Genomic DNA, 21,608 nt, shown 5'->3' on the forward strand with positions numbered 1-21,608 from the left:
AAAAAAAATGCACTCGTAATTTTAAACTATTTATTATAGCTCCCCGTTTGACAGTGACATATTAGCAATACAAACTGTCTTCCATGATCCTTTAAGATTGTCAGAATACTGCTGTTTCTGCTTTCCCTCAGCACAATATAGGTCTTGTTTGAAGCTAAAACACCAAGGTCTGACCATGCTGCAGTCGTAAGGAAACAGCGCTGCAGGGAGTCCGTTCTCCCAGAAATGAGAGCCAGCGATAAGAGCTAATATTAGCTAACATGTGATCGTGCCTTCAACAGCGCCATGCTACGCTTAGTGTACTCTGAGACCGTCTGAAGCGATAAAAAGGTCAGTGAGGCCTGCGATGTTTTCACTTTCACACTTTTGCTAATGAGGAACAGACGTTACTCACAAGAAGCTCGGCTGACAACTAACAATCTAGGAAAACCAAAGGCAAAAACAATGATTTTCTTGCAGCTTTAAATCACAGCACAAACTACACCAACTCCACCTTTTTAAAAGTTAAAAATAAAAAACTAAAACTATACCAGTAGATGTATTATTTAATATTATTATTAATAATGAAATTATAATTAATTTAATTAATATCTATGGCACAAAGTTAAAATAGTCAAAAATTATTTTGTATTATTAACATTCATTTTAAAGCAAAAAAGGAAATCTGCTACTACATAATATTTGCACAAAACTCCATGAAATGCCATACTTATACTTCACAGCTTGGGTTGCATCACAATGACGTCAACTAATCCATTTCGGTCTGAGTCACATGCCTGACTGGCGCTGATCATGGCCCATGTCATGACGCTAGTTTGAGATCAACCAGTCGGCTTTTGTAGTGAAGTCATCCTTGTGGCACTGGGTGTAGCAATCAAGCAAAGTAATGCATCACTGCAGTATCTTCAACCAAATTTTGACAGCAATCAATTATGTTTTCTGACAACGTAACTAACGAAGAATGTCACGCATGCACCTAACATTCTGTCGCAAAGCGGTGGGAGTTAGGAGGCTGCGTATACTTTCCCATGCACATCCAGGAGGTCCATAGAGACCGTGCAGGAGTGGAGGGACTTCCTCTTTCAGAGGCCGGATTCTGGCTTCTCCATGGTCATTAACCCAACATGAAACCTCCCGGAGTAACACACATCTGAATGGGAAAGCCTGGAGTCAGAAACAGCTGGGCTGCGCTTTCTCACTGGCAAAGACTTCTAGAAACACTCCAACAGGAACTGGTCTTCCATGGTTTTCTTTGGACTACTCTCGTTTTTACACATTTAGTACCAGTGGAAATCAACACTATCATCCTACTAAACCCCGTTTCAGATAGCATACACACTTAAAAACTTTCACCGCATGCTGAAGTGTGTTAGGTTAATGTATAAATGTAGTCTGATTTTCATTACTATCTGAAGGTGTTTTATTCAGCTTCAGATAGCTTTATTCAGCTTCAGATTCAGTAACAGATCATGATGAATTGATGTCAACAAATGTTGATTATTAAGCTCAAATGTGGCACTGCCAGCAGCAGTTAAGCATTAGTAAAAATCACAAGGGTATAAGGTGATCGAGCATATTAATCCACTTGAATTCCTCTCTTGCTAATGCTTGCAAAAATATGGACAAAGAAAGCAATATTTCAGCAAGTCTATGATCAAACTGGTTTATGGGGAGGAGACTGTGACACACACAAAAAAAAACAGCAATCTGACATGATTGAAACGAAGATACAACACTACTATGATAAAGAAAGCAATTAAAAAGAAAACACCTGTTCTGATATTGATCTGCTGCTTTAAGCAGATCAGACTGATTCAGTGGAAACATCAATTGTATGTCGCTGCTTTTAAATCCAACAAATATACTTTTAATATCTAAGTTCACACTATAAATTAATTAGCTACTGACAAGCTTGTTGCACACTCACCCTAACATTTATCATTGGGTTTCTTCGCCAAGATAAAATAGTTGAACGTATACCAAAAAGATAAGAAATTCTGATTTCCTATTAAATGTTCATCACAAAAACAAATCAGCTTCCTCAGGCATGTAACTACATTTTCTTGAATTACGCCCAAAATAGTTCATCGACGTGTTGCCAGTCGCGCCAAGTTATTTAACACACTGGTACCCTGTAATCTGCTGTAATGTAGCTGCCTTGCTAAAAGTTCATTGGGACAAACTATGAGAGATGAGACAACTTTATGAGAGACAGATTTAGACTGTGTCTCAAAACTCTAGTCAGTTGTCTACCTAGACACCATTTTGGGGCATCACAGGCACATAGGTCACCTAAAATAAAATGATTTATTGTTTTCTTGTCTTGTGAGTACTGGAACAAAACTGACTACAAAACTGAAAAAAATAGTGGTGACATAATGTGTTTCCCCTGCCATTATTCACCCCATTTTAAAATAATTAAATATTATTTTAAAATAATATTTAAAATAATTAAATATTATTTTATTTAATTATATTTTCTCTATAGCGCCAGATCACAACAGAAGTAATTTAAAGTTGCCTTTCCGGGTGTCAATGAATGGTGCAGACGTGCGGGGTTTTTTTTACCACTTGTACTGAAGCGCGCGTGACGCTTGCGGTGATTTTAGCGTCTGCCGTCTCACTAAATGAGGACATAAATACATGAACAACATCTCCAGAACTTCTCTGAGAGTCACTTCATGAGCATTTGACCATTTTATTTGAGTAAAACTATCCTCATATCATATACACACAGAAATGTAAAGGTATTCACGGCAACCCGTCAAAATAAAAGTTCGGTTTAACTTGAGGGCATTGGCAGAAATATATTACTATTGTTCAGTACAATGTACGTAACAGGCTGCTACTACTACTACTACTAAAATTATTAAAACCTTATTTTTAAGGAATAATCATACAATATTTCTTCAATGTTTTAATTGTAATATTAAATGACCTTTACTTTCCAAAAAATAAAATTAGTTTAATTTTCATTACTTATGAATGTTTATGCCTTAAAAAAATTTAAATACACAACACAGAATTTCTGAGCAAAAAATCATAAGGCTATTGTAAGAATAAATGAAACTTGTTTTTATGCTTTCAAATAATTAGACATGCTAAAACAAAATTTGGTAACATGAATAGATAAGATCCCTAAAGTTGCAAAGACTAAAGTCTCAAACCCAAAGAGATATTCTTTATAAAAGTTAAGACTGGTCCACGCCCTCCTAAAACGCCTCGTTCTAACACGCCCCCACATATCTATGTCACGATGTGGGAAGATTGGCATAACACCGCCCAAATGTTCACGCAAAGAAAGAAGGCATAACTTTATTGTTGCTGCCACCGCCGTCGCCATGTTGTGAAGACGCTGTGTGTTTCATTGCGAAAGCGAAAATACTTTGTTTGGCCTTCCAAAAGAGGACACGACTAGAAATCCGTGGTTAAGTTGTTTTTTCAACACTGTTCAAGAACAGTTCAAACCAGCACAAGCTGTGCATTTTATGGAGGACTGTTTCCTGGGAGAGTAGACTACAATGACAATGCCGGCTGTTCTGACTCACAGACTGTCAGCATTTACTACACAGAGCCGTTGTTCACTGACAAGATGCACAAAACCACGATCATATTTTGCGTATGTTTTGCGCAGCTTGACAGCTTGGCTCTGTGTAGTAAATGGTGCTCCATGTGAAAGCACGCACGTGATGGAGATTTACTGCTGATTACAGAACTGGCTTTACTGACAAGATGCGCATTAAATATCGCATGCGATTTATCGTGCAGCCCTAATTCAAACGCATGATCCCTGAGGGATAAGTCACGAAACCAACAGAGCTCTGCCTCATCTCAGAGAGGCTTTTAAATCATATGCTGCATAGGAACATAAGACTCTACAATAGACAGAAATCATTAGACATTCAATGATTGTGGTTACAATTCCACTTACTGATTACAGTATTTAGTACAACAAAAATCACTCCATTCTGAATGTGTACTTTTAATTACATGATCTCAGACATTTTTTATCAGGGTTACTTCAATGAATTGAATTTTAATTTAAAATTTTTTAATGGAATGTTTTTTTATTATTTTATTATATTTTATTTTATGGATGGAGAACACAACTGAAACATTTAAATTGCAACGCTTATTTTGAGTTAGATATGATGAAAGCTTATTTCGAGCATTTCTATAATTTCACAGGCCCAACCACACACCCTACTGAAAACACTTACAGAAATGCAATTTCTAAATATATCTCAGCATGTTTTGCTGTTGCCTTTTCTAATGCCATGGCGAAAGTTTGAGCAAAGCTGTACAGACGAGCACAGAACTCTATTTACAGTCCCAGCCTCAGAGGAGACAACAGAGCAGTGGATTTATTGATTTATTTAATGTATATTGCTGCTGCCACACAGAAATAAAATAAACATGCAATTTTTTTCCCCAGCTATTTACCTTCACAGACATAACCGACTGTTTTTTGTAACTCGTATGTGTTTTTAACGTAAACTTGTGTGTGAATGAGAACTCAGTTAGTACTCACATGCTGTGACAGCCGCTTTCTGTCCGTGTGCTTCGGATGTGTGCTCTCAGAAAACTGTATGTCAGAAGTTTAAACTCATATAGTTTAAAACGCATGATTTCTGCGCGATAAACATGACAATCAGAACCAAAACAGATGTTTTTAGCAGGTCCGAGCTGTAATGGCACAGCTCTATTCTGGAAAAAGGGGCGGAGAGCAGCAGCTCATTTGCATTTAAAGAGACAGGCCCGAAAAACAGCCTGTTTCTACTTCCACTCAAAATAGGCATTTTCAAAATGATATAATAAATGATCTGTGGAGTATTCTAAGCTGAAACTTCACAGACAAATTCTGGGGTCACCAGAGACTTATATTACATATTGTAAAAAGGAGCATAATATGTCTCCTTTAATGCAACACAGAATTATTTTTACATTTATACTTCTTCAATTTTCTTATAGAATGCATGTTTTTTTTTTCTTGTGTAACATTACAACAGTGTCAAATACAAAAATCACATTCACAAATTTAGCATTCACTTCAATGAATGAATGAACTGAGACAACAGGATTGCTTCAAACCGTTTTTCGGCTCCAACTATTGAACTGTCACCACAGCCAGACAGAAAACCTTACAATGTTGTTGACCGCTTATGATATTCACACAACAATCATGTTTCGCATATCACATGAAATGCAGAAGCCATTTTGTTTTTCTTATGTTGCTAATTACTAACATGACTTAGCCTACTTAAACTTTGGGAAAACATCTAAAAATCCTAATCAATTTATTTATTATTTTAACAATGGAGTTAATATATAATAATTGAACAAAGAAAATATAAGCATAATTAATTTTTTTAAATACTAAAAACACAACCTGTTCCTTCTACTAAGACATAGCAGTAATATTTCAAATATATACATATTTATACGTTTACTTTCTTAAAGTTTAATAGATTTCTATCAGTACATGAGGTACTGATTAATGTAATTAACTGTCTGAGAATAATGTAATGTCATAGATAAAATAAAGCGAAATTATACATTTGTGTTATGAACATTCTATTTACCCTTTATGGTTAATAGTGATGTGTATATGTTGCCATTTTGATAACTAAGCAGGTAAAGTTGCAATACAAGTTTTGTCCCATGTCTCAAGAATGAGTGTAACAATAACTGAACCTGTTACTGCAGTTTTTACTATAATAAACTGGCATTAACCACCTCAACAACTAAAATTACATAATGATTCTGAAAACAACTTCTTACACTAGAAATGTCATTTTCATTAGCACCGATTTGGCAGAAGAAACACTAACTACAGCAACTATGGTATCCTGGCAGAAACATTTCTAAGGGACTAGTCAACTATCCAAAAGAAAAGGAGGGGAAAACTTGTCAATATTGTTTTACATACTGTTGTATAACTTTGTTATGCAGTCTTTAAATATATTCCTAGTCACTACATAGCCTTTGAAACTCCAAACAAACAGCTCAAGTATTTCAATCGCCTGCTATGGTTATTCATTTGGTTTAACTCAGTCTAATATGCAACAGTTTACGAAAGTGTTTCTCATGCCTATGAACTATATACAGCACTTTTGCTACAGAGTTTTAACTCTTACTACATGCATTAACTCCTACATTTCTCCTTATATGTCTGTTTTTACGTTTAAGCAGTACTTTTCTTAAATAAAGGCGGGGAGTTAAAGTGACGCAGGCCTCGCTCGGATTCCTGAACCCCCTTTTCCGCTTATGGGGTCCCCATTTCTGTGAGCAAGATCCACCCATATCTACTAAACACCCTCACATCTTTTTAAAGGGCCGAAAAGCAACGAAAAGATTCCGACATCTATCCGCTTACCTGGATAAACTGGATGGTTAATGCTGATTTTCCGACGCCTCCACCTCCAACGACCACCAGGCGATATTTCTCCTGCACTGAGCCGTCCTTCCAGCCAGCCATCGGGGACACACTGCTGCTCTCGCTCCGCTGTCTAAACACACGCACACCGAGACACTTTACTCTGTGACAGGCCTTCAGATGGAGAAATGCAGCGGATAAAATACGATACGGTGTTTAGGCGATATGTGAACTCAGTGGTAATCCGTACGAGAGGAGAAAAGTACGACCACAGTCTGTGGGAAATGCGTTCACTGCTGCCTCAAGTCCATACGCACTCGCCTAAATCGCTACCAGGCACTGACTGCCTGTGCTGCCTGAAAGATGAGGGGAAGATAGGGCTAATCAATCCAGCCAGTACACGCAGCAGGCGCTAGGGGGCGCAGACTGCTATTCCCGCCGGTATGTCTTGGTTTGAAACTCATCATACGAATGTATCATTGATCTGTTACTAAATATCCGGAATTGCGAAGTAAACGTTGAAGTCTGCCACTGACAAACCCATATTGTCCCATTCAGTGTCTATGGTGGTCCTGGGCTATCTTATGGTCACTCACTGTTGAATGTCAGTCTGAAAAATACCAAAAAACCCCTCTAAAACGAGCCAAGGCTGGGAGACCAGTTACGACCAGCAAACCATCTTAGGCTGGTTTGCTAAATGTACATTTGAATCGTCTCAATCAGTGGTTCTCAACCAGAGCACTGGAGCCCACTAGGGGGCTCAGCACAAGTCCAAGGGTCTGCAAGACGCATGGCTTCAAAAGGTTATTTAAAAATACTACAAAATCTGTTTTAAAATAAGTTAAAACCACAAAAGAAAAAAGCATTTACCCCAACAACTGCCATTTTTATTTAAGAATCAGGGTTCCCACAAGCTTAGAAAACCTGGATATGCAGGGATTTTAAAAGTGTGATTTTTTTTGTAGACCATGAAAAGTTATGGAAATTAGTAAAATAATAAATAGTCATGGACATTTCTATAATAAATATAAAATTTTTTGTAATTATGAAACAAACTTAAAAATCTTGTAACCATGCATTGCAGTTCATTAAAAATATTATTATTTAAATAAAATGTAAAAAAATCAATCATATAGTTTCTGTAGGAAAAAAGAAGTTTGAAAACAAGCAGCACTGTCATTACATCCAAAGTAAAATAAATATCTTAACCTATATACATAGGGGGTCTTCAGATATTGTTTTGGACAATGGGGGGGTCTTGGAATTAAAAAGGTTGAGAACCACTGCTCTAAACTGTCCTTATACATACAGTACTCAGCATAAATGAATACACCCTCTGAAGCTTAACAAATTCAGCTATTACTTTTTACTTAGAAGACATATTAGTGTTCTTTGGAGATACAATGTTCCAACAAATAATAATTAAAATTATTCAGGAAAATAAGATTTTTTTTTTTTTTTTTTATCACAGTGATAAAATGTTGTGTGGCAGAAATGAGTACACAAATGAGTTACAAAATAAAACTAAATAAAAAAGAAATTCTGGTGCAAGTCAAAGGCCATTTTTGATCAACAGGTGGGTGTGTTAAACCAAAACCATTAAAGAGGAGTCATTTCTTGACAATTAAACATGTTACATATAGCCCACTGAATCATTCTCAGACTTAACACTGTCAACAATGGAATCACTTGGGAGAGAATTGTCAGGAGACTTATTTCTTTGAACAAAAGAGGAAAGTAGTACCAAATCATTGTTTTGAGTGTGAAAATATAGCAAAAGTAGAAACACAAAAACAGTGAACTTGTGACAAAGTCCCTGAAATAATCAGGCATTCCCTTTAAGCTGTCACGAGTAAGAAAAAGAGCAGTGTACCAAGCAAGTGTTTTAGAGCTGGTAAAAGCTAGGGCTGTGTATCGGCAAGAATTTGGCGATACGATACGTATCACGATACAGGGGTTGCAATACGATATGTTGTGATATATTGCGATACTGTAAGCAAGACGATATATTAGGACATTTCTTATTTTAGGAATAGGAGAATAGGATATAATTTTAGGAAAACTGTCATTTAGAACACCATATGCAAAAAAATCAATTTACATCTCTCTCTCTCTCTCTCTACATATATATATATGTAGAGAGAGAGAAAGGGGAAGGGCTAAGGGGTAGAATTGGGATTGGGCCTTAGTCTATCATAACACAATGACCCATCCTAATAAAACCCCAACAGTCCTCTACATGTCATGACTCGGTAGTATGACCTCTGGAGGTCTTCACAAAGAGGGCCTGTGAAACAACAGAGCAAGAATTTTTACAACACGAGGAAGCATCAGCTGTGAAATGTAAATCCTGTAAATTCTATACCACTGAACTCCTGAAATGTCATTGTTAAAGGATACTGTGGTTTGCATACTCTTTATTTTCACACGCAATGGTTTGCATACTCTTTTTTAGCAGTATCTTGTACACAAACTGTCAGAAAGATTTTATTTTGAGTAGCAGAATTAATCAGTTCCCTTTGACTCCTTCACTCGCCCCAGAGGAATTTGAGGAATTTGAATTAACTGGTAATCCAGAACTCCAAGATTCACATGGTCCCACTGCAGTCGCCGGGAGGAAAGCAACAACAGGAGTTCTTTCCACCTCCCACAGTCCTGGAAACCAAAAAGATAACGAGTGTACATGTTGCATAAAACATCTGATTATTATTACTTTTCCAGTTTTCTGTTTGAATATATTTGAAAATGCAGTTTATTCCTGTGAATTTTCAGCAGCATTCCTCAAGTCTTCAGTGTCACATGATCAGAAATCATTCTAATATGCGGATTTTATGACCAAGAAACATTTTTATTATTATATCAACAGTTGAGCTGCTTAACAATTTTGTGAAAACCACAACTTTTTTCAGGATTCTTTGATGCATAAAGAGCTCAGAGGAACAGCATTTATTTTCAAATAGAAATCTTAAATGTCTTTACTGTCTCCTTTGATCAATTTAATGCATTCTTTCACAGTAAAATAATTAATTTCTTTCAATAAATAAATCTTACTGACCCCAAACTGTTGAACATAGTGTACATTAGCTGTATCATACAACTAAGAGTGTGTTATGACCATTTATCAGTACGGAGTGTGATATTGCTTTTAGAGTTAATAAAATATCATGCAAGATGAAAATGAATACAAAATGACACAAGTACTATAAATTCAAGGAACAAAAACCTCAATGCAAAAGTCGAAACTCTTGACACCATGACTCACAACGCGGAACAATTCTGTTATTACTATACATGTATGATTAATAGTCACCTACTGTGTTTGTAATATCAAAACAGAAACTGTAGCTATAGCTTCAGTTAGTCATTTTGTGATTCACCACTCATTTAGTCACTAATTACAAAATGAGGCTAAGCAATCACTGCAGCATTTTCAAAGGGCAATAATACTATAAAACATTAAAACAATTCTACGGCTTTTAAGATTTGCCAGAATACTGATCAATTTCAATATTGTGAAATCCCCATGCAGCATAGAGGTTTATTCTTCTGTTTTACAATCAAATATTGTAAACGTATTGAACATGTTCAAATGTGTGTCTCATGAGAACTTAAGGAGCTGAGAAGTTACAATATAGATCAAAGTCTCATTCTGAAATTGCTTTCTTGGAAAAAAGCTAACGTGTAGACATGTCAAAGAAATCAATCAAGCTACAGCTTTGTGTCACTGCTAGATGGAGAGTCTCGAGTGCTTTAATTAGCCTATGAGTTTTGAATAACAGAATAGAATATAACGGTAATGTCTTCAGTTGTTGCACAATATTTTAAGCGGGGCCTTCATTACATATTATGTGAAAAACTTTATGAAAAGCTGATCCCCTCCAATTGATAGTGTTTGCTTAGAACTTTTATTACCTAATTTTCCCTAGCTATCATTTGATTATATGTGGAACATTTATAACAGTAAGTTTGAGAAACTCATAAAACTCCATTAACGTAATTTTTATGTAAGTAATGTTCCTCGTTATAAAAGCCTAATGGAATTAAATGCAGGACTTGCATAAAGTCACATCAGCACTTTTCACATCCATCTCCAACACCCTACATGAAACTGGAAGCTACTTAAATCTAATGTATCATTTACATCAAGAACTGCTTCCACTGCACTTTAACAGACAATGACTGGTGACCAGGTACAATGCAGTGACTAAATGCACTACCGTTCAAAAGTCTGGGGTCAGTAAGATTTTTTTTTTTTTGTGTGTGTTAAAGTAATACTTTTATTCAGCAAGGACGCATAAACTGATCAAAAGTGACAGTATGAAAAAAGATTTCTATTATATATAAATGCTGTTCTTCTGAACGTTCTGTTCCTCAGTTAAAAAAAATTAATCACGAGTTCCCCCAAAATATTAAGCAGCTCAACTATTTTTAACGATGATAATAATATAAGAAGAAATATTTCTTGAGCTTCAAATCCACATATTAGATTCTATGCCACTGAAGACTGGAGTAATGGCTGCTCAAAATTCAGCTGTGCCATCACAATTACATTTTAAAATATTTTAAAATAGTAAAGTTATTTTAAATGATAATACTTCACAATGTTATTGTTTTTATTGCACTTTAAACTGTAGCGTTTATTCACTTGAAAACGAATGTGCCTCCTTATAAGGCCAAATCTACTCGGGGCAAGGCCACAGCCTTGACGCCTTTGTCCTTAATATTATTATACACTACGCAGACATGAAAGTTATGACTGACCACAAGTCTTATGAGCCTAAGTCATCTAAGAGGCAGGAGACCATAACAAAATATCAAAATTCCAGAAGGTTTTCTTCAAGAGAACACATCCTTTGTTGTGTTAACTGTGGTTTGAGGGCAGGACTGTTCTTGACTACTTACAAGCGACCCAATTCATAAAAAAGGGCTGTTGTAACACTATTCGTTAACAAGAGAATACAAACGCTTTCGTGATATATGGTGTGCAATGTTTATTGAAACAGATTACAGATTAACACTGGGTCAATCCCTTTTAGAGCAGTTAGGAAGATTCGTGTTGGTAGAAAATGTCAAAATGATCCCCTTTAGACATAGTTTGAAGAGCTTAGATCTTGGCCACAGAGCACTGCATGTGTACGGTAGTCTGGAGAGACACAAAAGCAGCGCTAGAGAAAAAAAAGACAAGACATTGGAGTAACCATAGCGCTTTTTAGTCAAATCTCGCCCTTTCACTCAATGGCCTCAGTCTCTGAAATTTATGCGGCGGTCCTCTTCTGAGAGAGGTTGATTTTGTCACCCAGACTCAAAGCCATGCCCTATTAAAAAACAAAGAGGCATTATCAATCATGCATAAACTACACAGGCAAATTCAAGAACTGACTGTTGTAAAAAAAATAATTATGACTTTGTAACTGACCATTAAAATAGACAAATGACTATACATAATCCAAATTCACCTGGCTTTTGGCTCGGATGCGAATATGGCCATTGACTGGGGCATCAGGTCCAATGTGGATTGGCTTTTCAATGCTGACGTTTGCAAGGGCATCCTCCCCAAATATAGAGCGGGCATATAGATTTGCTGCCATAAAGCCACAGATGCCGGACAGGGTCTGAGTTACAAAAGCAAAACATGAGATATGAATGAAATTATAACGTCACAGAGGCATTTACTGTTCTCATCGAGTGGGTACTGTACCTTCTCAGGGGTCAAGCACTTCATGTTGGTAGATTTAAGAATGTGTTGAAGGTAGTCGTTCAGATCTGTGATGTTGGTGTTGACGGTAACCTGTGTGGAAACAAAACACAGAACAAATTCCAGACATTCCCTCTCACAAAATGGAGATTAACATAGCCATTATCTGCAAAAAGGAATCGCCAGACACCCAAGACTTGCCTTATTTTCCCACTCAAATTCAGCCCACATCTGTCTGAACTCTGCGTCTGTGCAGGAGGCCGGCTGAATGTAGTCCATGATATCAATGTGAATGTCGCTGAGGACTACGCAGTTCCTGTCACTGGCTGCTCCTGATACGTCATATACTGCAAAACAGGCGGTTTTGTTTATTAAAGTGATTCCAGGTCCCTCCTCAACAACAAAAACTGGTACAGGTATGAATAAGGACAGCTCCACAAACCTATGTTTCCAAATATGATGCCATTCTCCGTGGAGGCTACTTTCACATTGGCTTTTATGTTGGCAAAGTCGTGAGGAGCCAATGTAAGAGGAGATGGTTTCTCAACCAATTTAAGATCACCTGGAGATTGAAGAACATGTTCAGTAAAACATGCACCAAACACATACAATAGAGTTTTTTTTTAAGGATCAAAGGAACAACTTGTACCAAGTGTTGCCAGCTCCAGGGTACAGTTCTGTAGGGTGTCGCTAGTCTGATTAACAACCAGGACATCCAGGACAATGTCATACTGATTGACATGGACATAAGCTTCTGCGTACACTGGATCTGAGAAACCAGTTAACTGGGTGACCTGGAAGAAAACATGAGACAGCTCAGTCCGGGACAATGGTTTTCAACCAGGTGGCCGAGGGCCAATAGGGGGCCTTAAGATAACTTAAAATTACTTAAAATAAGAAAAATCTAGCTAAAAAGAAAAATAATAATAAAAATAAGCTAAAAATTCTTTTTTTTTAACTTTATTAAAAAAAAAAATAAAAAAAACCCAGGGTTCTTACAGCTCTTAAGGTAGACTAAGTTTAAAATGGATATTTCTAGACCTGGAGAAGTCATATACATTTATTTTTTAAATAGAATAAGATTTTTTAAGAACATTTAGCTCTTAAAACTTTCAAAATGTCATTATTTTAAATTTAAAAAAAAACCTTCATTACATCTATAAGGGAAGAGGGCCTTCAAATACTGTCAAATACGGACAAAGGGGGGCCTTAGATTCAAAAAGATTGAGAACCACTAGTCATGGTAATCTAACTTATAGACAAATGCACAAAAATTAAAAAGACCAGAAGCTCACATTTCAAATGAGGATGATGAGTTCATTTGTACTCCTGCCTGATGTGAGGCATTAACAATTTCCATCAGTTGAACCAACATGCCCTCTGGTGGTCAAAGATGACAAACTACAAGCAACCTTTCCAATTATGTTTAAGCTTTGCAACTAGTCGTCATCATCATAAAAATATGGCTTGTACGGATTCAAACCGATCCATATAAAATCTTCCAAACACCTTATTAAGTTTGGAGGCCAGAGGGTCTGCGGCTTCTTTCCTCTGAGTATTGCCCATAGCAGCCAGCAGACTGAGCTGAAACTGATCCTCTTTGGATGTCATCTCATTCTTAGCGGTCAGCTGCATGAAGGAGATCGGATCATCTGCCTGAACCGTTACGCTGCGCTTCTCCGACTCTTTCTGGGGGACAAATAACACCACGATTAAATATAATGGTCACAAATAAATGAGCAATGATCATCTTTTAATCTGTAAGACAAGATCTGACAATATGTTTGTCTATATCTTCGCATGGATATAACAATACTATAATTATATTATTAGGTTTCTGATTTCACTAACTACCAGGAAGCGATGCAGAAACGTGCTTACCTTCTGAGACAGTTTCTCCTCCTCCAGTCTGACAGCGAGCATGTGGGACAGAGATCTGCGGCATTCCTTGTTAAAGATGTCATTCATGAGGGGCGAGCACTCGGACAGGACCTTGAGGCACAGTGAGATCCGGTCCACATCGTCATCTGTGATGGGCTTCTTGGGTAGAGATGACTTGCCAAGATGGAGCACAGTGGCCATGATCAGCATAGCCTCAGCAACAAATGACTAAAGGCAGAAAAAAAAAACATTTATTCCACCACAAATAGACACATGAATAATTAGAGTTTAGTCACTGTTTTAAAATGAACTTACATTTTGCCTTTTTTTGTCCTCGGCAAGGGCAACATAGCGCAAGGCCACTTTGGTGAGGGTGGTGGCCAATGAGGCAGCAACGTAAAAGTCTCCATCCATCAGGAAACCCCTCAGAGGAGGCCTACAGAATAAAGGGATAATTTAGAAATGTAATACGGAGGATAATCTCCATAATGTATCAGTAAGGGGGGGGATAATCACCTATCCTCTTCTTTTTTGGATGGTCTGGAGGTGCTCAGGGCACTCTGAGTGACGTAAGTGCCCATTTCTGTCACCAGCTTAGGAGCTGGAGCTGCAGTCACCTCCTCCTCAGGTTTCACCTCTCCAGCCTCCTTTTTCAACTCATTTTCCACAATAGGGATCTGAATAAAAAGAAAGATCTTAATTTAAAACAAATGTTTGAGAGCACTGTAAGGAGTAGTAACATTAATAAAGAATGCTTATCACATTTTTTGTATATTTTAGAACACTTTAGTTGTTTTATATGTGTATTATACACTACTGTGAACTTTTCTGCAAACCTGCATATTTTAATATATTACTATTATACATATTATTAGTAGAAGAAATAATGTTGCATTCAGGGCTCCCACACTTTTGACAAATTAACTCGTCTATGACTTTTAAAGTCATCTTTAGTTTTGAAAAATAATTTTACAGTGATCACACTCGTTATTCGTTATAATAGTCCCTAGCCAAAGAAAGTTTTTCTCACTTTTATATTGACTACAGAACTGTCCGTGATCTTTTAAGATATCATTAATTTTCAAGAATTTTCCAGGCCTGGAAATCACATTTGTGAAATTTCCAGAAACATGAGAAGTACCATCATTTTTATTTTCCAATACAACACTATTGAACCCTAAAGCCTTTGACTCAATTTCATTCAACTTAATATGTTTACTAATGTTAACGGTGTTAATTTGCTGCTTGTTCCAGACAGGTGTTAATGATGAGCCCTGAATTTAACAAAGCAATATGAACTGCTGCCCTACAGACCTCTCCCAAAGATCTGCGGACTTCTGTCATGACACTCTGGATGTCTTCTTTAGTGCTGCAATATTCACCCAAAATCCACAGAGCTCCTCTGTAAATCCTGCAACAGAAAAGTCCTTGTTTAAAATCACTGCAATGCATCATGATCCCTTTTATAACCCCAATCGAGTCCAAGTACTATTAAGCAGTCCAGAATAATAGACCAATTAATTTTTAATACAGATGATTTACGCAATTGGATTTATCAAACTTCTAATGAAGCAGTTAAGCAGCATTTCTTACTTGACCGTCTTGATAGCGTGAAAGACCTCTAGCATCTTCTCAATGATGAGAGGTCTAAGGTTGTCAAACCTCTGAATCGCCTCACGCACAAACTCCAGCACGTCGGCTGCTGCCGCCTCGTTAGTGTCACTCAGGAACTCCATCAGCTGTGGCCACACACAAAACACAAATAGTACATTTAAGAGCAAAGATGAGAACAGTGAGTTTGTTAATCATGAGAACATCTAAAAGGGCTAGATGTATTAACAGTAAACGTTCAATGATCCAGCGATCTGGTGAAGTGTGCAACTTCAATTCTGTTGCTAGTAATGAATGTTTTGAAACAGCTGAAATGCATAAAAAGAGGTCAGAGTGTTCACTCAACAGCCGTACCACAGGGATGACGTTGGCTGCCATGTCAGGGAAGCGCACGCTACAGGAGTGGAGAGTGCGAACAAGCAGCTGCCTGTACTTGTCTGTGTCCTCATGCTCAGTCACATTGTTGGTTTTGATGACTTCTTTCTTTAGCACTATAACCAGCTGTCAAAAAAGAACAATTCAGGTCCTTTGCTTGAATCAGAAAGATTATTTGACATTAAATAGTAGGGCTGTGCAAAAAATCGAATGCGATTTTCATGCGAATCTCGTCAGTAAAAAAAAAAATCGAATTCGATTTTTTGCCCAGCCCTATTATATAGTAATTATTTACCACTGCATGAAAAACTTTCATTTTGTTTAGTTTTTACATATAATGAGAGAATAAATAGGGATCCAGGATGTCAAGCTCCAAAATTGTAATTGTAAATATAAAAACACTAGAATATGGCACATAAATCAGTGATCACACTAGACTTTAAAAAATGCGAAATTTCTTCACACTTGATATAACATCATGCTCTGTGGCACCTTTTATTTCAAACTTAAAAATAACAAACAGAAGTTTCCTGAACTTCGGAATGTATAAAAATGTGAATCTTCTTTGCATGAGCTTGAGTTTCCGGTCTTCCACATTTGCATGCATATGAATGGAAGTCCACAGAACTAAATGTGCAGTGTGACCACCCCACCCCACCCCACTCAGATGGACTACTTTTATAGTGCCTTTTTGGCCGTTTAAAGTCCCTGTAAATGTCCCCTTTATTACATGGAAAAGAGAGGCCAATACATTTTTCGACATTTTTTCTTTTGTGTTCCCCTTTTAAAAAAAAGCATATCAAAGGTTTGTAACGACATGAATAAATGATGATAATGTTAGTTTTTGGGTGAACAATCCTTTAAAATGGAAGGTATTGACACACACCTCTTCTACATTGCGGGATGACACCAGATCCAGGGCCAGCTGTAGGGTCTTCTTGCGGACCTCAAGATCAGGAGTGGTCAAAACCCTCAGAATATCCATCACAAGGTCCTATGTATAAGACACAGCAACAAGCTTACTGCTAGGTTTCATTTGTGGAATGAATGTCTCCAAACGAGGTGATGCACTCATGTGTACCTGCAGCACACGCTCATGTGTAGGATGATCCTTCAGCTCGATCAGTCGGTCCAGAACAATGAGCTTAACGTTGTTGTCACTCTCTTTAATGATCAGATCAATGTAGCACTGAGCAGCAGCCTGAAACACAAAAAGAACATGCAAACAATGCCATTCAACTTCCATTTACCACCATGCAGAAAAAGTATATGAGAACAACTGTGGAGTTAGATGCTGTACCTTGATGGCAGTGGGAGCGCTGGACAGAGTAACCAGAGTTCCAGCTGCTTCATATTTTACAGCAGGACTGGATGACTGCAGCAGGTTGTAGATACAACGGATGAAACGAGCTCTCTCTGTGGGGTTGGCATGGCAGACCTAAACAAATGTAAGAATGTAAAATAGACACTGAGAATGCGTTTAAGACCATCTGGCAGTATGTAGTGTGCGTAAAGCTGAAGAGCTTAGAATTTGATTGAACAAGAGGGATAACTGTGCTGTTGAAGACAGCATTTCTGTAATAAAATAGTACATCCAAAATAGAAATTGATGATTTGACGTTGGCTAAAAGATAAACAATATAGCATAAAATAGCAAAAAACTTGTGGACTTGGACCACTTTAATCGTTCTTAAATGTCTTTCAGGGGCTTGACAGCCCTAAACTAAACACTTAAAAATAAAATAATAATAATAATAAAATGTTCCAACAAATAAGAAATACCCATAAACGTTTTTTTAAGAAGCCTTTATTTATATATATATATATATATATATATATATAAACAAACTAAATTGTGAAATTAATGGACACTTAGGGTTGTAAAATCCCACCCCTACAGTACAAAATGTAAGGATAAAGTGGTGAAAGTTGTGTGTAAATGAAGTTTAAACTGACAGTTTAAACACTGTAATAAATATTCACATCCAAGCATTTATTTTTTTATATTAAATATGATTTATTTGATTGTATACTCTGGGCATAAGCCTTGTCAAAGCCTTTCCCATCACTAGACATATAGAAGTAAAATAAATAAAAACCTGATGTCAAATACTTGCTTTGTAATTAGATGTTCCAAACCTACTAAGAATTGTGTCAGCTAGCTGGTGTCATTTTGTGAGACTACAAGCTGTGGCAGTTAATGGGCAAATATTTTCCCAAAAAAACTGTTGTTGAGATCAATTTCAGAGTGTCAGCTACTGTTATGCATTGTTTTTACCCATATTTAGTCAGAGTTAAGTATTATTTAATTGGTTTATACTGAAGTTGCAGTTCTACTATGCTGGGTCTCTGAGGGTTAAACAAGAATGACTTGTGAAGATAGAAGATAGATAGTACTGTGAATAGTATTGTGAATAAACAACTCGCCTTATAAATCAGTTCCACGATAACAAGCTGTAGAATGTCTCCGAAAGTATGCACCTGATCAATACAGGTGCTAAGGTAGTCCAGAGCTCTTTCCTGCAATAATTATTAGAAGAATAGGGACGTAGTTTCATGAGATTCACATTCTTGTACTAAAAATATAACTTGTAAAACTATAATAAGACTATGTACCTGATCTGCATGAATCAGCATCATAAAAGCATTTCTCTTGCAGCTTGCGTCTTTCTCATTTACAAGAAAATCATGAATCAACTCAGGAGCGTCTGGGATCAGGTGCTCAAAGTTCCTTAAAAAAAAAGAAAAAGAAATGTCTTTGATGTTTGTTTCTCGCTCCGTCACACAAATGTCCATCAACACACCTGTAGATAGTGTAGATGGCCAGGACTGCATTGCGGCGTACATAGCTGTGACGATGCTCCAGACAGGCACGGATCGCTGGCATGAGGGGCTCCAGCAGCTCAGATTCCTTCAGCTTGCACAGGAAGCGCAGGGTGGAGCCACGGATGAACTCATTGGGATGCTGGAGATCCTATGATGCATAACACAGATGGCATATTTGAACAAAGAAATACACACAATATACCTCTTTACAATAAACAATAAACATTAAGTTGCATATTTCATGCCTACCTTCCTGTAGGCATCACAGACCAAGATCATCTCCTGAAGAAGTTTGCCATCAGGAGTAGTTTTGGGAACAATTTCCCAAAAAACTAGTAATAGTTTCTTAATTGTGTGGTCCTGAAGAGGCAGCACAAACCGAATAATGGTCATTAATAGGCCTGGAAGTTTCTCTCCATTCAGGATCATGATGATGACCTTTTTCAAAGCCTCTGTCTTGGCTTTGATTTCCCCCTTTTCTGTTTTGACAAAAATAAAAGAGGAAAACTGTTACACACGTTTACTACCTTTCGAACATTTGGGGTCAGTAAAATTGTTTTAAAACGAAATTAGAACTTTTATTCAGTAAAGACACATTAAATTGATCAAAAGTGACAGCAAAGACTTGTACAGTGTTATAAAAGATTTCTATTTCAAATAAATGCTGTTCTTTTGAACTTTCATACAAAAAAAATAAAAATCCTGAAAAAAGAGAGTTTTCACTAAACAGCAGCACAAGTGTTTTCAAGTGTGCTAAAAAATAATAAATGTTTTTGAGCACCAAATCAGCATATTAGAATGATTTCTGAAGCTCATGTGACTCTGAAGACTGGAGCAATGGGGCTCATGACAATTCAGCTTTGCCATCACAAGAATAAATGACATTTTAAATATATGTAGAAAATTAAATTGTAATAATATTTGATTATAATAATTATTTTACTGCATTTTGATCAAATATATGCAACCCTAGTGAACATAAGGGACTTCTTTCAAAAACTTTTGAAAAATCTTACCAAACCCAAACTTTTAAAATGGCATGCATTGCACGTTAATATAAATGTACATTTAATAAATGTAATTTTATTTAATAAACTACCCCACATGAATATTACCTAAATCAGTTTTCAAGCTGACTTCTGATGGTGGTTCAGAGTCATTGGTGACATTGATGAGTGTGTAACACACATTCTCCGCGGCTGTCATGATGTCAGCTCTTTTTTCTCTTCAGGAGACTCCACTCAGAGAGAATGAGTTTTCCTGAAACACAGGTTACAACACATCACTAAAAGTTCAAATGAATAGTCAAATATATGACAACGCTATCGGTATGAGGTATATTGTTTGGTAGTTTTATGTTCATGCATATGCATAAAGTGACCAGACCACTAGCTCAAAGCACTATATAAATTAATATAAATTGTTTGTTTTCATTAGTAAAACTGTTTGTTATTATCAAAAACACAGGTCGCACCTTTAAATGATTACCATATCCACGCACCTTGTATTTACGTGCCATTCCAAAGCACTTCAAAGAACTTCCACGGTATATGTATAACTACATGAATTTTAGGTGATTTCAGGGTCTCCTCTGTTAACAAGAATTTTTATATCAATATCCCGTCAGAAGTCTCAAGGTCTGCGGCCGCACAGTATTCATTGAATTAGCAGCTAGTTTACCAGCCGTGGCAGAAGACCAATTTGCACCATGTTGTGCAGTTATTATAAATAAATAGCGTATTAATATCCCCACTGCTGTTTGATAATACATCTTGATAACGGACTTAAGGTTATACAGTTATATTTTTGATTGCGTGATCATTCGATATCACTGCTACAGTAGCAGCTAGCACGCTAACAGTTTGCGACCAAACCAAACACAGACGACCAGCGCTTCCGTGCTCGAAGCAGCTCAAAATAACAACAAATTTGTCTTTTATTTATGTGCTCTTTAGTAAAGCTGCCAATTTATTACCTTTCAAACAGGTCTAAGGTCTCTCTCTTCTTCTGTGTGCGCATCCGTGTCTGGAGAGATTCTGATCCTTCCGAATGACGTGGAGCCTGACTGACTTGGCCACATCAATACTACAGCGAGCCAGAAGGATCAAACCGCACGGCGCGTTACGCAAACGCGAAAGTTTGTTGCAAAGTAGACTGGAGTTGTGTATGTGTTTGTGATTGTGTTGTGCTTGTGTATACTGGAATATTACACTTAAATTTCCCTGTGGTTTGTTTGCCATCCGCCTTAAAACACCAAAAGAAGAAGAAGAAGAAGAAATTCCCCTGTTTTAGTCAAGATAAGGGAAAATAACACACGCTCTTTGTATATTTATTGGTGTGAAAAGACGTTTTTATAGTTAACTAAAACTAAAACCATAAAAATAAATAAAAATAAAATATAAAAACCTAAATATATTTCATTTCAGCTAGTTTTTTACCTTATCTTGATGTACTAAAATAACTGCTAAAAACTATAGACATATTTAAAATGACTATACCTTTAACTAAAATTGAAACGAAAATGGAATGGAATGGAAAATAGAAATATTTTTACAATTGGAATAATATTGGACTATTGAATGTTATATATTATATTCATATTTACAATGCAAAATTTTTGAGAAAATTAATATACATTTTGAATTTAATCAAATTTAAAGAGATTTAAAGAAGAATTTCTTGTATTGTTCTAATGCCCATATACCTCTGTTATATGTTATATATGTTATAAATATAACTTATATATAACTTATATTTTATTAAGGTACACTGTAAGAATAAAATCTGTGGAAAAATGGAAAAAGTACTGGTAATTTTCTGCCAGGGCTTTTTTTCCCATTCAGT

General features: G+C 36.6%; 2 protein-coding genes across 3 annotated transcripts in view; both read right to left on the reverse strand.

The window, feature by feature from the left end:
* LOC107750544 (ras-related protein R-Ras2) overlaps positions 1-6,824 on the reverse strand; it is a 42,059-nt gene extending 35,235 nt beyond the window's left edge. The window contains exons 1-2 of one of the 2 annotated variants that reach the window (XM_016565980.1): positions 6,627-6,824; positions 6,377-6,509 (exon numbers count right to left, since the gene is read on the reverse strand). In XM_016565980.1, coding sequence (XP_016421466.1) covers positions 6,377-6,478 — 102 coding nt within the window. In that variant the 5' untranslated portion in view covers positions 6,479-6,509; positions 6,627-6,824. Of the gene's footprint in view, positions 1-6,376 lie in introns of both variants that reach the window. The other variant, XM_016565979.1, reaches the window with a different exon arrangement.
* A 4,528-nt stretch (positions 6,825-11,352) lies between these two features.
* Positions 11,353-20,852, reverse strand: copb1 (COPI coat complex subunit beta 1). Its single transcript, XM_016565981.1, has 22 exons — positions 20,740-20,852; positions 19,880-20,024; positions 19,014-19,243; positions 18,743-18,912; positions 18,555-18,669; positions 18,366-18,458; positions 17,239-17,376; positions 17,020-17,139; positions 16,825-16,932; positions 15,918-16,064; positions 15,546-15,691; positions 15,267-15,363; positions 14,469-14,629; positions 14,268-14,388; positions 13,953-14,180; positions 13,581-13,760; positions 12,721-12,865; positions 12,514-12,633; positions 12,273-12,418; positions 12,075-12,164; positions 11,833-11,988; positions 11,353-11,691 (listed from the first exon to the last, which is right to left on the reverse strand). The coding sequence occupies exons 2-22, from the start codon at positions 19,968-19,970 to the stop codon at positions 11,632-11,634; spliced, it is 2,862 nt and encodes a 953-aa protein (XP_016421467.1). The 5' UTR covers positions 19,971-20,024; positions 20,740-20,852; the 3' UTR covers positions 11,353-11,631.
* Between the last annotated feature and the right edge of the window lie 756 nt (positions 20,853-21,608).

This window comes from Sinocyclocheilus rhinocerous, unplaced genomic scaffold (genome assembly GCF_001515625.1).
Source record: "Sinocyclocheilus rhinocerous isolate Xijiao unplaced genomic scaffold, SAMN03320098_v1.1 scaffold19, whole genome shotgun sequence".
NCBI lineage: Eukaryota > Metazoa > Chordata > Actinopteri > Cypriniformes > Cyprinidae > Sinocyclocheilus > Sinocyclocheilus rhinocerous.